Source organism: Schistocerca nitens, chromosome 4, assembly GCF_023898315.1.
Source record: "Schistocerca nitens isolate TAMUIC-IGC-003100 chromosome 4, iqSchNite1.1, whole genome shotgun sequence".
NCBI classification, from domain to species: Eukaryota; Metazoa; Arthropoda; class Insecta; order Orthoptera; family Acrididae; genus Schistocerca; species Schistocerca nitens.
In genome coordinates, this window is record NC_064617.1 from 639,733,083 (window position 1) to 639,750,628 (window position 17,546).

At 42.3% G+C, this 17,546-nt stretch overlaps 1 protein-coding gene across 1 annotated transcript in view; it reads right to left on the bottom strand.

Annotated features, from left to right (window-relative positions):
* Nucleotides 1-2,974: 2,974 nt before the first annotated feature.
* Nucleotides 2,975-17,546, bottom strand: part of LOC126251440 (protein MAK16 homolog) — a 68,824-nt gene continuing 54,252 nt past the window's right edge. The window contains exons 8-9 of the mRNA XM_049951864.1: nucleotides 3,283-3,351; nucleotides 2,975-3,194 (exon numbers count right to left, since the gene is read on the bottom strand). Coding sequence (XP_049807821.1) covers nucleotides 3,051-3,194; nucleotides 3,283-3,351 — 213 coding nt within the window. The 3' untranslated portion in view covers nucleotides 2,975-3,050. The remainder of the gene's footprint in view (nucleotides 3,195-3,282; nucleotides 3,352-17,546) is intronic.

Below are 17,546 nucleotides of genomic sequence, written 5' to 3' on the forward strand. Positions count from 1 at the left end.
TGATAAGTTTTTGTAATTAAAACATGGGGCCCGGTAGGTGGATGGGTGAAAGTAAATCGATCAGTTTGTACTGTAAAATGTTATAACAGATTCTTAAGATATGACATCACTGTCCAAAGCTGACAGATGGTATCCCATTCTTCAGTTGCCCCAATTATAGAATACGAGCCAAATTTTATGATATACTGCACATATTACATAAAAACACAGTAAGTGGCACAGATTAAAAAAGAATTAGTTACAAAAAAATTACTTTAATAATTAAATTATAAAATGGAACTTAAATTTGCACAAAACTCTAGGAACCTATGTAATCTGAAAATCACATACCTATAATTTTTTAAAAATTCAAGCAAGCATGTTTGTTTTCTATTTCTCCTTGACTCTATGGCAATCATTTCTTGCTTGTTTTGTCCTCAAGTCTATGGCCCATCATGTATCTCCTGAATGTTTCAAAGGCTTCAGCCGCCTTAGTATATGAGGGCACAGGGTCACCTTCCTTGTCACTGTCACTTTCACTACCACTATTATTCTCCAAGCTTCTCTCTGCAGTCAGCTCCTCAATACTTTGTACTCCTGTGGTTGCAATGTTGTCATCCACAGCCACAAAGTCCTCAAAAGTGACAGAATCACTGCCTATTAATTCCTGAAACTCTTGCAAATCACTTGCAACATCTTCCACAGGAGCTGCCATCTCATTCTCACAGAATCCGTTTTTGTGAAACAGTTTTTGATAGATTCAGCACTGACTTCCCTCCACGAGTACATAGTTAAATTCATTGCCTGTAAAATATTCAGCGTCAGTTGTGAGCTCTGCTGGCTTCCTGGTTTTCTTTGGTCCATCAAATTCAAGGCCTTTTTTACAAGGGCTGTCCTATATTTAACCTTAAGGGCGTGTATTATTCCCAAGTCCAAAGGTTGCAGTTGGCTGATGCAGTTGGGTGGCAGGAAAATTACTTTCACATTTCTCAGAAAGGATACGTCTGGTGGATGTGCCGCACATCTATCCACAAACAGCAGCACTTTCCTTGCAGCACTCCCCATTTTGACGTCAAATTCTCTGAGAACACGTAAAAATATGTCACTTGTCATCCATGCCTTCGCATTGTTTGTATATTTTTCACTGCCATCGGCGTTTGTACACAACAAAACGTTAAGACATTCCTTGCTCTTCTTACCACCACGGCAATTTTGCCCATGAAAAGTAAATGTCTTATCCAGCATTAAACTGAAAAACATGCTGTCTCATCAGTGTGATAAATGTCACGCAGTTTGTTGCCATGTATCAGATTGCGAGAGTCTGCATCCACTGAGTTACAGTTGGTTCGTCCACACTTTTACTTTCTCCACATTCCACTTTGTATACAACGCCATGATGATGTCAAAATTTATCAATCCATCCATTGGACGCCTTAAAATTTTCCATTCCTACCTGAAGTGATATTTGAAGCACCTTCTCCTTGAGAATAGTTCAGTTTATAGGAATGTTTGCAGTGTGTGCTTGCTGAAACCACGTTAATAAAACTTCCCCCATTTCGTCTTAAGACGATGGTTTCACACGCATACGTTTAGAATTTCCACAGTTCTCAAACCCTTCCATGACCGACGATCTGTTTTTCATAGTAGTGTTGAGTGTTGAGGGGGCCAGTTCAAATTGCTTCACTAGTTCCATGTGACTCACACCAGGAGATACCTCCACTTTTTTAACAACAGAAAACTTCTCTTCCAGAGAAATATTCTTCCACTTTTCACTCATGTCCACTGATGAAAGCTTAAAAAATAAGTTATATCGAAGACACACTCTCACTAGACACACAAACTGTTTGCTGCTCAGCTCACACAACACGCTACGAATACAAAGCATCAACTGAAATAGCACCAAAAAGATAGCAAGCAGAATGTGCGTCACATGTCATGTGACCAGGTTCTGCCACTGACATATGAAACACGCTGAGTGCGAGCTTTCTGAGCCAGTGCAAATTGTGAATCCACAAAGCGAAAAACTATGTGTCTACATCCAGTCACTTAAACGTTATAAAGAGGTAAATAATTGACCAGGGTTCCAAAAATATGAGTGTTACATGGAGGAAATTGTAATATAGAGGAAACTCAGTAAAGAGGAAAGTTTAACACTGTTTATATGGGCTTTTAGTCGGGACCGAAAAAAACAGACGTAATATAGAGGAAAACATTATATGGAGGAATGTTATAAAGAGGTTTCACTGTATTTAAATTGCACATATACACTATGGCATCAAGGAGTGAGGCAACTGATGCTTTAATGTTATGCATGACCTACAAACAAGTCATTGATGTTTACAACCTGGATGTATTTCAGCACACCACATTGTATACACACAGTTTAAATGGCATGAATAGTGTTGGCTTCACATAACTGAATGTTATATTTTCTACAAATCTGTTACTTGAAAATGAATGCAAGTTCCATACAAGTGGAGCCATAATAATTATTTTTAAAAAAGTTAAAAGTCAAGGTCAGTCGATCTATGTGTTCGTTTTAACTGAATCACATCCTTCACTCGTTTAACATTCATAGCCTTGAATCCCCTTAGCGCTGTCTTCGACTTAACTATGCTGACCCTCATTGTACTAATGCATTCGGACTTCACAATCATCTTGGCACCTTATATACATACACCTTTTCTTTTACTCTTGAGATGCTTTCTTCTTCCTGTACCATTTTCTTAGTGTTTTTAATAGGGACTCCTTAACTCGCACTATTTGGAAGTGCCAGCCATCGCATTCAAACACAAGGCAACATCATTTTATGTCCTTCATGCTTTTTAATTTAGAGAGAAAAATTGCTCCAAAGTCCTGCCAAATGATGTGCCACCCCATCAAGCTTCATTCAATTCAGCATAGTGATACTATCCAAGCTTTACTCAGCTCACAGCATTGGAGGCATTCACTTGGTTACTTGTGTCATTTAAACAAAATTTAATAATGACGAAAATTATGAAAAATTAAATGTTTATTTACAATCCAAAAATTACAGATCATTTAAATACTAAGTGTGTGGACATTACACATCAGCTTGTCCTAAGGGGTGTAGCCATTTCATGCTCATATTCAATTTCAACATGAGGCTTTCTAGACTTTTTAACACGGCGTTTGGACGATTTTTTACTGGCAGTCGATGGCTCACCACTTTTTTTGTGTTTAGCTGCCAAATCCTGCAAAGAAGATCATCATTAATAAAAAACTGGCTAAACAAATTTTGAAAACTGCACTACAGAAACTAAGTTTCTGGTTAATACTTGCCTCAATATCTGATGTATCAGATATATCAATGTCGCTTTCTACCACTTCAACATGTCCAGAGTCTGAATCCTAAGAAGAAGAAGAAATAAACAGGATAAATAAACAAATCCAATTTTTGTAGCACTACTGGCAATTACACATTAAAAATTATTGTACAAACTAAAATTACATGCTTTTATCTGCACTGCTGTGACTCTGGCACTACTGTCTGTTTATCCCTGTGCTTTCCCTTACACACACTCAATATTTACACAAATGCATTAGTGTACGAGATCACATAAGGTCAATCCAGACAACTGCCTTACCAAACATACCGTGCATATTCTGCACAAGTGATCAGAAGTATACTGTATTTCTATTCTGTGCCTCTCAAATGTGCATCAACTGTCAAATCATTGCAATGCCTGATCTAATGGTTTATACTGAAAGCAAATCATTTAAATAATTTATTGCTAAAAATTTCTAAAGCTGTCTGGAGAAAGTCTAAAGCTGCCTGGAGAAAGGTACCACACAAACAAATTAAACTGCAGGATGCCATAGGGAATGGTATAGAATCTGAATTATTAATAACTGCAGGAACCTGTCTCTTCCACGTGCAGATATTACGTCAACCTACAGAATAGTAACCATTACCTCAATCTACAAAATAAGTGAAATATATGTTACTGAAAGTCATATTGTCAGTGAAAAAACATTCATGCGGGTTCTTAGAAGAAAGCATTTAAACTTCAGCTTCAGTTCATACTGAGACAGTGAATGTGTACATATATAATCTTTTCATATTTGGAAACAACACACTATGATCAATAACAATAATAAGCTTATCAAATACAAATGCTTTTTGTCATTAAAGCTTGTGAATAACAGACATACAGAATTAAAACTTTCTTTACAGTCTGATGGAAATGTTTGCAAATGCATCTGTCATACAATCCCTTTTTACAAAACCCTTCATTAATTATATTTTCACAAATAAAAGTCTTATTTTGTGGTTTGTCTTCTTTACTTCCCAGTGGACACTCTGTAATTTAATCGTGCAAGCAAGAGTCATAGTCAACACTTAATATTTCAAAACTGAATTCAACTTCTGCAAAACTAAAAAACTTGTACCTATTCAAATTGTTTTCCACATCCAAATTGCTTGTGTTCAGATGAAATTTCTTGCTTGAAGCCACCTTAGTGCCTACCACACATTAACACAACTGAGATGTGTTTCTAATACTCAAAACTTCACATGGAGGATCTTTTGTATTCACTATCGCAAAACATTCTAAAATCTTTTATTGAACAGGAGAAAAGCTTTAGGATTAGACTGTGACTAGTACTTTTTGCAACATTATTAAATTAAATGTGGCACTAAATTGATTCACTAAATATGAATTCTCTTTTAATCCCACACACACACACACACACACACACACACACACACACACACACACACACACACACACAAATTATTTCAAATTCAACAATACACTCTACAAACAAATCAATGCCCTGGCAATGGGATCAGACCTGTCTAAATTAGTAGCTGAAATATTTACAAACAACTTAGAAGACAACATTCTGAATTCCGACCACTATCATCCTCAAAAACGTTACTAACAGCTACAGATAAGTAGTAGTAATCATCATTTCAATTAATGGCACAAAAGATGACATCAATGAGTTAAACCATTTGTTCAACAACTTCCATGAAAATATAAAGTTTGCAGCTGAGCACCAAGTAAATGACAGTATAAACTTTATAGACCTGAATGTTAGAGTAATGAATAATAGACAGCAATTTGAAATTTATCGAAAAGCCTACCACAACAAACACTACCTACCACAACTCAACTCACACTACCATCAAAAATGGTTTAAATGGCTCTGAGCACTATGGGACTTAACATCTATGATCATCAGTCCCCTAGAACTTAGAACTACTTAAACCTAACTAACCTAAGGACATCACACAACACCCAGTCATCACGAGGCAGAGAAAATCCCTGACCCTGCCGGGAATCGACCCGGGAACCCGGGTGCGGGAAGCGAGAACGCAACAGCACGACCACGAGCTGAGGACCACACTACCATCCACAACACCTCTCATCACCCCACAACCCCCAAAATGGCAGAATTCCGCTATATGGTCAACAGAGTAGTTCAACTACCACGTCTGAAGTTAAATAAATCTACATCTATTCTCTACAAACCACTGAAGTCCATAGCACAGGATATGTCCCATTGTATCAGTTATTGGAGTATTTTCCCATTCAAGTCACATATGGAGCACAGGTAGAATGGTTATTTAAATACTTCTGTGGGTGCTGTGATTAGTCTAATCTCATCCTCACAATCTCCATGGGCGCAATAAGTGGGGGTTATTGTACATTCCTAAAATCATCATTTAAAGCCGTTTCTTAAAACTATGTAAGTGTAGGGTTTCTCGGGATAGTTTAAGTATATCTTCAAGAGTCTGCCAGTTCAGTTCCTTCAATATCACTGTGACACTCTCCTACAGGTCACACAAGCCTGTGACCATTCAGCCTGCCCTTCTCTGTATATGTTCAATATCCCTGTTAGTGCTATTCAGTACAGGTTCCACACTCTTGAGCAACATTCCAGAATGTGTTACACGAGTGATCTGTAAGCACCATCCTTTGTAGACTGATTTCATTTTCCCAGTATTCTACCAACAAAATTACATCTACTACCTGCTTTACCCATGACAGAGCCTAAGTGATCATTCCTTTTCGTATGTCTACAAAGTGTTACACCCAGATATTGTACGAGTTGGCAGATTTAAACTGTGACTCATTATAGGACGAGGAATTCCATCTTATGCAAGACACCTTTACAGTTTTGTTTTACCCAGAACTGCAACACCACAAGACGATTGGGAATCATTAGATATTATCGTCTTAGGATAGGATATTTTTTATTTATGTATAATTTCTTTGTAGAAGGAAATAATAAAACAAACGGCCATTGAAAATCGCTATAACAGTTCCACAGTAATGGTAAAACAATCACAACACAAAAACCAAATGGAAAGTAATATCTTCAGTACAATTCCATTTCTGTGTAGTACTTCACGTCAGATCGCCAATGTCCTCAAACAAAAAAATTATGCATCAGCAGGAGCCAACCAGTTACTTGAAACTAAACACCATGCTAATAACATTAAGTATCAACATCATATATATATATATATATATATATATATATATATATATATATATATATAGGGATTGGAATGACTCCTTACTCTCTCCCTTAAAACCCACTTCCTTTCATCTTTCCCTCTCCTTCCCTCTTTCCTGACGAAGCAACCGTTTGTTGCGAAAGCTAGAATTTTGTGTGTATGTTTGTGTTTGTTTGTGTGTCTATCGACCTGCCAGCGCTTTTGTTTGGTAAGTCTCATCACTTTCTTTCTTTTTATCATTCCACGTGGGAAAAATATATCTAAAAACAAAGATGATGTGACTTACCAAACAAAAGTGCTGGCACGTCGATAGACACACAAACAAACACAAACATACACACAAAATTCAAGCTTTCGCAACAAATTGTTGCCTCATCAGGAAAGAGGGAAGGAGAGGGAAAGATGAAAGGATGTGGGTTTTAAGGGAGAGGGTAAGGAGTCATTCCAATCCCGGGAGCGGAAAGACTTACCTTAGGGGGAAAAAAGGACGAGTATACACTCGTGCGCACGCACGCACACACACACACACACACACACACACACATATCCATCCACACATATACAGACACAAGCAGACATATTTAAAGACAAATAGTTTGGGCAGAGATGTCAGTCGAGGCAGAAGTGCAGAGGCAAAGTTGTTGTTGAATGACAGGTGAGGTATGAGTGGTGGCAACTTGAAATTAGCGGAGATTGAGGCCTGGTGGATAACAGGAAGATAGGATATATTGAAGAGCAAGTTCCCATCTCCGGAGTTCGGATAGGTTGGTGTTAGTGGGAAGTATCCAGATAACCCGGACGGTGTAACACTGCGCCAAGATGTGCTGGCCATGCACCAAGGCATGTTTAGCCACAGGGTGATCCTCATTACCAACAAACACTGTCTGCCTGTGTCCATTCATGCGAATGGACAGTTTGTTGCTGGTCATTCCCACATAGAATGCATCACAGTGTAGGCAGGTCAGTTGGTAGATCACGTGGGTGCTTTCACACGTGGCTCTGCCTTTGATCGTGTACACCTTCCGGGTTACGGGACTGGAGTAGGTGGTGGTGGGAGGGTGCATGGGACAGGTTTTACACCGGGGGCGGTTACAAGGGTAGGAGCCAGAGGGTAGGGAAGGTGGTTTGGGGATTTCATAGGGATGAACTAAGAGGTTACGAAGGTTAGGTGGACGGCGGAAAGACACTCTTGGTGGAGTGGGGAGGATTTCATGAAGGATGGATCTCATTTCAGGGCAGGATTTGAGGAAGTCGTATCCCTGCTGGAGAGCCACATTCAGAATCTGATCCAGTCCCGGAAAGTATCCTGTCACAAGTGGGGCACTTTTGTGGTTCTTCTGTGGGAGGTTCTGGGTTTGAGAGGATGAGGAAGTGGCTCTGGTTATTTGCTTCTGTACCATGTCGGGAGGGTAGTTGCGGGATGCGAAAGCTGTTGTCAGGTTGTTGGTGTAATGCTTCAGGGATTCCGGACTGGAGCAGATTCATTTGCCACGAAGACCTAGGCTGTAGGGAAGGGACCGTTTGATGTGGAATGGGTGGCAGCTGTCGTAATGAAGGTACTGCTGCTTGTTGGTGGGTTTGATGTGGACGGACGTATGAAACTGGCCATTGATCAGGTGGAGGTCAACATCAAGGAAAGTGGCATGGGATTTGGAGTAGGACCAGGTGAATCTGATGGAACCAAAGGAGTTGAGGTCGGAGAGGAAATTCTGGAGTTCTTCTTCACTGTGAGTCCAGATCATGAAGATGTCATCAATAAATCCGTGCCAAACTTTGGGTTGGCAGGCTTGGGTAACCAAGAAGGCTTCCTCTAAGCGACCCATGAATAGGTTGGCGTATGAGGGGGCCATCCTGGTACCCATGGCTGTTCCCTTTAATTGTTGGTATGTCTGGCCTTCAAAAGTGAAGAAGTTGTGGGTCAGGATGAAGCTGGCTAAGGTAATGAGGAAAGAGGTTTTAGGTAAGGGTGGCAGGTGATCGGCGTGAAAGGAAGTGCTCCATCGCAGTGAGGCCCTGGACGTGCGGGATATTTGTGTATAAGGAAGTGGCATCAATGGTTACAAGGATGGTTTCCGGGGGTAACGGATTGGGTAAGGATTCCAGGCGTTCGAGGAAGTGGTTGGTGTCTTTGATGAAGGATGGGAGACTGCATGTAATGGGTTGAAGGTGTTGATCTACGTAGGCGGAGATACGTTCTGTGGGGGCTTGGTAACCAGCTACAATGGGGCGGCCGGGATGATAGGGTTTGTGAATCTTAGGTAGAAGGTAGGGGTGCGGGGTTTCGGTGGGGTCAGGAGGTTGATGGAGTCAGGTGAAAGGTTTTGCAGGGGGCCTAAGGTTCTGAGGATTCCTTGAAGCTCTGCCTGGACATCAGGAATGGGATTACCTTGGCAAACTTTGTACGAGGGCAGTTCAATAAGTAATGCAACACATTTTTTTTCTCGGCCAATTTTGGTTGAAAAAACCGGAAATTTCTTGTGGAATATTTTGAAACATTCCTGCTTCGTCTCGTATAGTTTCATTGACTTCCGACAGGTGGCAGCGCTGTACGGAGCTGTTAAAATGGCGTCTGTAACGAATGTGCGTTGCAAACAACGGGCAGTGATCGAGTTTCTTTTGGCGGAAAACCAGGGCATCTCAGATATTCATAGGCGCTTGCGGAATGTCTACGGTGATCTGGCAGTGGACAAAAGCACCGTGAGTCGTTGGGCAAAGCGTGTGTCATCATCGCCGCAAGGGCAAGTAAGACTGACTGATCTCCCGCGTGCGGGCCGGCCGTGCACAGCTGTGACTCCTGCAATGGCGGAGCGTGCGAACACACTCGTTCGAGATGATCGACGGATCACCATCAAACAACTCAGTGCTCAACTTGACATCTCTGTTGGTAGTGCTGTCACAATTGTTCACCAGTTGGGATATTCAAAGGTTTGTTCCCGCTGGGTCCCTCGTTGTCTAACCGAACACCATAAAGAGCAAAGGAGAACCATCTGTGCGGAATTGCTTGCTCGTCATGTGGCTGAGGGTGACAATTTCTTGTCAAAGATTGTTACAGGCGATGAAACATGGGTTCATCACTTCGAACCTGAAACAAAACGGCAATCAATGGAGTGGCGCCACACCCACTCCCCTACCAAGAAAAAGTTTAAAGCCATACCCTCAGCCGGTAAAGTCATGGTTACAGTCTTCTGGGACGCTGAAGGGGTTATTCTGTTCGATGTCCTTCCCCATGGTCAAACGATCAACTCTGAAGTGTATTGTGCACCTCTTCAGAAATTGAAGAAACGACTTCAGCGTGTTCGTAGGCACAAAAATCTGAACGAACTTCTCCTTCTTCATGACAACGCAAGACCTCACACAAGTCTTCGCACCCGAGAGGAGCTCACAAAACTTCAGTGGACTGTTCTTCCTCATGCACCCTACAGCCCCGATCTCGCTCCGTCGGATTTCCATATGTTTGGCCCAATGAAGGACGCAATCCGTGGGAGGCACTATGCGGATGATGAAGAAGTTATTGATGCAGTACGACGTTGGCTCCGACATCGACCAGTGGAATGGTACCGTGCAGGCATACAGGCCCTCATTTCAAGGTGGCGTAAGGCCGTAGCATTGAATGGAGATTACGTTGAAAAATAGTGTTGTGTAGCTAAAAGATTGGGGAATAACCTGGTGTATTTCAATGCTGAATAAAACAACCCCTGTTTCAGAAAAAAAATGTGTTGCATTACTTATTGAACTGCCCTCGTATGTGGTGTTGTCTGAAAGCTGACGCAGTCCCTCAGCCACATACTCCCGACGATCAAGTGCCACGGTCGTGTAACCCTTGTCCGCCGGAAGGATGACGATGGACCGGTCAGCCTTCAGATCACGGATAGCCTGGGCTTCAGCAGTGGTGATGTTGGGAGTAGGATTAAGGTTTTTTAAGAAGGATTGAAAGGCAAGGCTGGAAGTCAGAAATTCCTGGAAGGTTTGGAGAGGGTGATTTTGAGGAAGAGGAGGTGGGTCCCGCTGTGACGGAGGACGGAACTGTTCCAGGCAGGGTTCAATTTGGATAGCGTCTTGGGGAGTTGGATCATTAGGAGTAGGATTAGGATCATTTTTCTTCGTGGCAAAGTGATACTTCCAGCAGAGAGTACGAGTGTAGGACAGTAAATCTTTGACGAGGGCTGTTTGGTTGAATCTGGGAGTGGGGCTGAAGGTGAGGCCTTTGGATAGGACAGAGGTTTCGGATTGGGAGAGAGGTTTGGAGGAAAGGTTAACTACTGAATTAGGGTGTTGTGGTTCCAGATTGTGTTGATTGGAATTTTGAGGTTTTGGAGGGAGTGGAGCTGGAAGTGGGAGGTTGAGTAGATGGGAGAGACTGGGTTTGTGTGCAATGAGAGGAGGTTGAGGTTTGCTGGAAAGGTTGTGAAGGGTGAGAGAGTTGCCTTTCCGGAGGTGGGAAACCAGGAGATTGGATAGTTTTTTGAGGTGAAGGGTGGCATGCTGTTCTAATTTGCGGTTGGCCTGTAGGAGGATGCTCTGAACAGCCGGTGTGGATGTGGGAGAGGAAAATTGAGGACTTTTATTAAGGATAGGAGTTGACAGGTGTGTTCATTGGCTGAGTTGATGTGTAGGTGAAGGATTAGGTGGGTGAGAGCAATGGATTGTTCAGTTTGGAACTGGTATAGGGACTGATGGAAAGAAGGGTTGCAGCCAGAGATGGGAACTTTAAGTGTGAGGCCTTTGGGGGTAATGCCAAATGTCAGACAAGCCTGAGAAAATAAAATATGCGAGCGTAATCTGGCTAGGGTGAAGGCATGTTTGCGGAGGGAATGTAAATAAAACTTAATGGGGTCGTTGCGGGGCTGTTGTGAGGGTGACATGGTATTAGAAGGTGGAAAGTGTAACATGAGGTTGAGATGAAAATGAAAATAACTGGAGAAAGTAACTAGAGATTGTTGTGAAAAAAGGCGAAAAAGTGTTGGTTAAAGCTGGGCTATGTTGATCATGTGGTGAACTTGGGTTGGTAGAGAACGATGTGCACATAGGTTAGGTGGTTGTGTTGCCGCCACAACACGTTAAAGGATGGAGAGATTCGGGAAAATTTCGAAAAAAAGGGCGTGTAAATGTATTAAAAAGAGTGGTTTTGTGGTGGCAGATTATGAAAATGAGGCTAACAATTGTCTGGCGAAGAAATAATGACATTAAAACCTGTGGGAAGCGGCTAAAAATTATCAGTGATGTGGGAAGAACGGAAATGGAAATAAAGCGAAAGTTATCAGAACTAGATGAAAACGTTGTTTAATAGGTGAAATGAACTGTTTGTGGACTAGAAACGGTGGATTTTATAGCAGCGGTAGTGTTGAAAGCAGAAAAAAATTTTTGGTTATGGTTTGGAAGTGGGTGACGTATTATTGAGTCTATATAGGCGGGATAAAATTGTATAGTAGATTACGGTGAAAAGGAGAAGGTGAATACAAAGTGAAACTACTGGGACAAACAAAAAGAGAAAATAAGATGACAGAAAAGATTTAGAAATACAACAGTGACAATAACAAACGTAATTGTTGGGTTCAAATTAATGATATAAATTAATAGAGGGAAACATTCCACGTGGGAAAAATATATCTAAAAACAAAGATGATGTGACTTACCAAACGAAAGTGCTGGCACGTCGACAGACACACAAACAAACACAAACATACACACAAAATTCAAGTTTTCGCAACAAACTGTTGCCTCATCAGGAAAGAGGGAAGGAGAGGGAAAGATGAAAGGATGTGGGTTTTAAGGGAGAGGGTAAGGAGTCATTCCAATCCCGGGAGTGGAAAGACTTACCTTAGGGGGAAAAAAGGACGGGTATACACTCGCACACACACACATATCCATCCACACATATACAGACACAAGCAGACATATTTAAAGACAAAGAGTTTGGGCAGAGATGTCAGTCGAGGCAGAAGTGCAGAGGCAAAGATGTTGTTGAATGACAGGTGAGGTGTGAGTGGCGTCAACTTGAAATTAGCGGAGATTGAGGCCTGGTGGATAACGGGAAGAGAGGATATATTGAAGAGCAAGTTCCCATCTCCGGAGTTTGGATAGGTTGGTGTTAGTGGGAAGTATCCAGATAACCCGGACGGTGTAACACTGCGCCAAGATGTGCTGGCCATGCACCAAGGCATGTTTAGCCACAGGGTGATCCTCATTACCAACAAACACTGTCTGCCTGTGTCCATTCATGCGAATGGACAGTTTGTTGCTGGTCATTCCCACATAGAATGCATCACAGTGTAGGCAGGTCAGTTGGTAGATCACGTGGGTGCTTTCACACGTGGCTCTGCCTTTGATCGTTTAAACGAATCTGCTCCAGTCTGGAATCCCTGAAGCATTACACCAACAACCTGAAAACAGCTTTCGCATCCCGCAACTACCCTCCCGACCTGGTACAGAAGCTAATAACCAGAGCCACTTCCTTATCCCCTCAAACCCAGAACCTCCCACAGAAGAACCACAAAAGTGCCCCACTTGTGACAGGATACTTTCCGGGACTGGATCAGATTCTGAATGTGGCTCTCCAGCAGGGATACGACTTCCTCAAATCCTGCCCTGAAATGAGATCCATCCTTCATGAAATCCTCCCCACTCCACCAAGAGTGTCTTTCCGCCGTCCACCTAACCTTCGTAACCTCTTAGTTCATCCCTATGAAATCCCCAAACCACCTTCCCTACCCTCTGGCTCCTACCCTTGTAACCGCCCCCGGTGTAAAACCTGTCCCATGCACCCTCCCACCACCACCTACTCCAGTCCTGTAACCCGGAAGGTGTACACGATCAAAGGCAGAGCCACGTGTGAAAGCACCCACGTGATCTACCAACTGACCTGCCTACACTGTGATGCATTCTATGTGGGAATGACCAGCAACAAACTGTCCATTCGCATGAATGGACACAGGCAGACAGTGTTTGTTGGTAATGAGAATCACCCTGTGGCTAAACATGCCTTGGTGCACGGCCAGCACATCTTGGCACAGTGTTACACCATCCGGGTTATCTGGATACTTCCCACCAACACCAACCTATCCGAACTCTGGAGATGGGAACTTGCTCTTCAATATATCCTCTCTTCCCGTTACCCACCAGGCCTCAATCTCCGCTAATTTCAAGTTGTCACCACTCATACTTCACCTGTCATTCAACAACAACTTTGCCTCTGCACTTCCGCCTCGACTGACATCTCTGCCCAAACTCTTTGTCTTTAAATATGTCTGCTTGTGTCTGTATATGTGTGGATGGATATGTGTGTGTGTGTGTGTGTGTGTGTGTGTGTGTGTGTGTGTGTGTGTGTGTGTGTGTGAGTGTGTGCGAGCGCGAGTGTATACTCGTCCTTTTTTCCCCTAAGGTAAGTCTTTCCGCTCCCGGGATTGGAATGACTCCTTACCCTCTCCCTTAAAACCCAAATCCTTTCATCTTTCCCTCTCCTTCCCTCTTTCCTGATGAGGCAACAGTTTGTTGCGAAAGCTTGAATTTTGTGTGTATGTTTGTGTTTGTTTGTGTGTCTATCGACCTGCCAGTGCTTTCGTTTGGTAAGTCACATCATCTTTGTTTTTGGATATAATAATATGTAAATTTTTATTTCTGCGTAATTTTTCTGCCATTAGCAACATAATGTTTTCAACACATCACTTGGTCACATGTGAGTGCTGCTCAAAAAGTATCTAACTTATTTATAAAATCAATCTTTATTTAGATACAACTGTCTGACACTAGTCACCTTCGAAGTAGTCCTATTCAGCTCCTACACACCTCTCCCAATACTGCTGCCACTGCTGGAAGCATCTTTTGAAAGCCTCTTTTGGTATAGCGTGCAGCTGCTCCATCGAAATCTGCATGTCTTCACCGTTCTGAAATGTTGTTCCTTTCAGAGTATTTTTCAGTTTAGGGAAAAGCCAGAAGTCACTTGGTGCTCGGCCAGGGAAACAGGAAGACTGACAAACCACAGCCATGTTGTGTTTGACTAAAAATCTCTGAATTAACGGAGAACGATGAGCAAGTACACCATCTTCGTGACGACGACGACGACAGGGTCCCATACTCCAAGGAGCGTAGGGGACGATGCAGGAGACCCGCACCGCTGACTAGGCAACGTCCTAGTGGAGGTGGTTTGCCATTGCCTTCCTCCGACCGTAATGGGGATGAATGATGATGATGATGAAGACGGCACAACACCCAGTCATCTCAAGGCAGTGAAAATCCCTGACCCTGCCTGGAATCGAACCAGGGACCCCTGCGCGTTAAGCGAGAACGCTACCATAAGACGATGAGCTGCAGAGGTAATGCATTGGAATGAGCATTTAACCAACCATTATTTTTTAAATGTTTTTCAGGTCTGCGAACTACATTTTCCAAACGAAGATATTTTGAAATGTACCAAATGCTTAGATGCAAAATCTGGATGAAAAACAATGGCATAACGTTCGAGCTGAATCTGTGCCATCAATTTTTCCCCAAACTGTCCTCAATATCTCACAGTGAACAAAAATAAAGGAGAGGAACATGAAGCAAGAAGAACACGGCTGTACTACTGTGATACTGAAGACCCCACTGCTGCTGTCACAGACCATTGATGGTCTCTCGAAAGTGAGGGACACTTGACACAGTGGCCTGCAAGACCCCATTCTCTTCAGTATGGGGAAGCGGGCTACTGTGGGAAGCATCAACTTGAACCCAAGAAAGTAAAGTGTGACAAGAAGTTCTAGACAAAAAGTGGAAGTGGGCCCCGGTGACACCACTAATGCAAGGTAGTGAGAATGTGGTGTTACCATGTTGCCTCATAAGCCTTTTGTAGGTTGAAGACGAGAGCAATAAGGTGTTGACGTCAGTCAGGAGCTGTTCAGATGGTAGACTTAATCCAAACAAAATTAACAGCAGCAGAAAACCTTGGCAAAAATCAGTTTGGGAATGATCCAGAAGGCCCAGAGACTCGAGGAGCCAACACAGCCAGTGGCTCGCCATGCATTCGAGTAACTTGAAGAGAATATTGGTGAGAGTAATTGGACGATACCTGTCTATCTCTAGGGGACACATACCCCGTTTCAGTACCAGGACAATGATGCTTTCTCACCACTGGGATGTGAATTAACCCTCGCTCCACATACGATTGGAGACGGTAAGCAGATGACGCTGACAATCCACTGATTTGGTTGTCAGTATGGTCTGACCCCGGGGCTGTAACAGGGCAAAGGGATAGGGCATTGAATTCCAACTCACTGAATGGAACATTTTAGAGCTCCAGTTGGTGTGCAGTGAAAGGTAAGTGCAATCGCTACACACTCTGTTTATGGACATCTTCGTGAAGATGCCAAATGCCTGCTACCCCGAAGTCCAGCCATTTGCATCTCACTGTTGCACAAAAGTAGTGCAGCCCATCTTGGTATTACTTCTTATTGCCAAGAGTACCGTGTAGGCATACTCATGATGGACTATGCCACTGGAGTGAAAAAAGATGGTCAGCATGACTTTCACACCGCTGCAGACCTGCCTCACCTTTCTCATCTCAGATACAATGGATGCTTCCATTGCAAAGACTGGAACTTTGCTTCTGGGTCATACCTATAGACCCAAGACTCACCACAGTGATCACTGTGTTAAGAACGTTGACATTATGGCTCACAGTATCCAGCCTGTCCCATGCAATCTCCAAATGATGCTGCTTCAGCTCAGTTGTTAGCAACTGTGGCACAGATTTTGCTGGGATCCTCCTGAGGTAAAAATATTCCTATGAAATGGAATGAATGGACCCAATACTAATTTTAACCTTGTGTGCAAGTTCTCTGATCGTGAGTCATCTATCCTTCATCACAAGGATCCTTATGTGATTAGTAACAACCTCATCTGTGGATGCTGAGGGCCTACTGAATGTGCTCCACTCCTCACTGATAAGTGACCATCTTTAAAGTAGTTGTAACACACTCTCATCTGTGTGAAAATGTCAGATACTTTTTCAACAGCCCTTGCAGATGTGCATACAGTATATTGACAGAAAAGAATTTATGTAACACTGGGGACATTTACACTGACAGACCTATTCATCTACAGACAAAAATCTCCACAATCTTGCTCCAAAATTGTGTTTTCATTTTGCTATGCATTCTTTGCACTTCTTAGTTCTAAACGCACTTTGTGATCAACCAATGTTTGCAGCGATGGTTTATATGTGATTTATCATGACAGAGGAAGGAGCCTGTGACCATTGATTGTATTCTATATTTGTTACTTTACTTTCACATTTACATTTATGTTCATCTTTAGTCAAACTGCTCCACAAAGCATTGTTCTGAAATTGTGTTGCGGAAATAAACAAACAGTGACTGTCTACAGTAAACTTCTTGTTTCATTCACAATCCTAATTCATATTTTTATTCAATCCATTGTTTACCAAACAATTTTATACATCCTTCAATAATTAATTATAAAAACAACCATCATGACCATCATTTGTCTAAAATTATTAGGAGAGTCTCTGGACAAGATACGATGTCCACATACTTTAAGAGAACAAGCAGATAAAATAAAATATTCAGAAACATATGCAAGTATTTCGGAACAGACCACACTTTAAAAAGAAGAAGAATCAGACGGTGACTGACAATACAGACGAACTGTAGGGTTGCACAGACATGCGTAAGTGGCTATCAAACTTGCATTTTTATACATTCTTTATCTGTATTTGCTGTGATGAATGTAATTTTGATAGCTGATTAACAATAATCTCCATGTTTTATGTGTTGTCCACTGCCCATTTCCACCTCTGTACAGAGAGTGGTCATTCACTTGTTTTATTTTCCATGTAAGGTTTTGACTAGTTTGTTAATACTGTCCCTATAAAGTTGGAAAGTAAGTAATGGAAAGAGTAAAGAAACAATTCACTGAATAGTGAGATGTACTAAGTCAATTATGGAAACATAATCAAGACTGAGGACACAGCTAACTTTCAGATAAATCCTTCTTCAGAGCTATAGGATACACACACACACACACACATAAGAAACACACATACGCACCTGCACAGCTGAATTGTGCCTGCATTGCAGCGCAA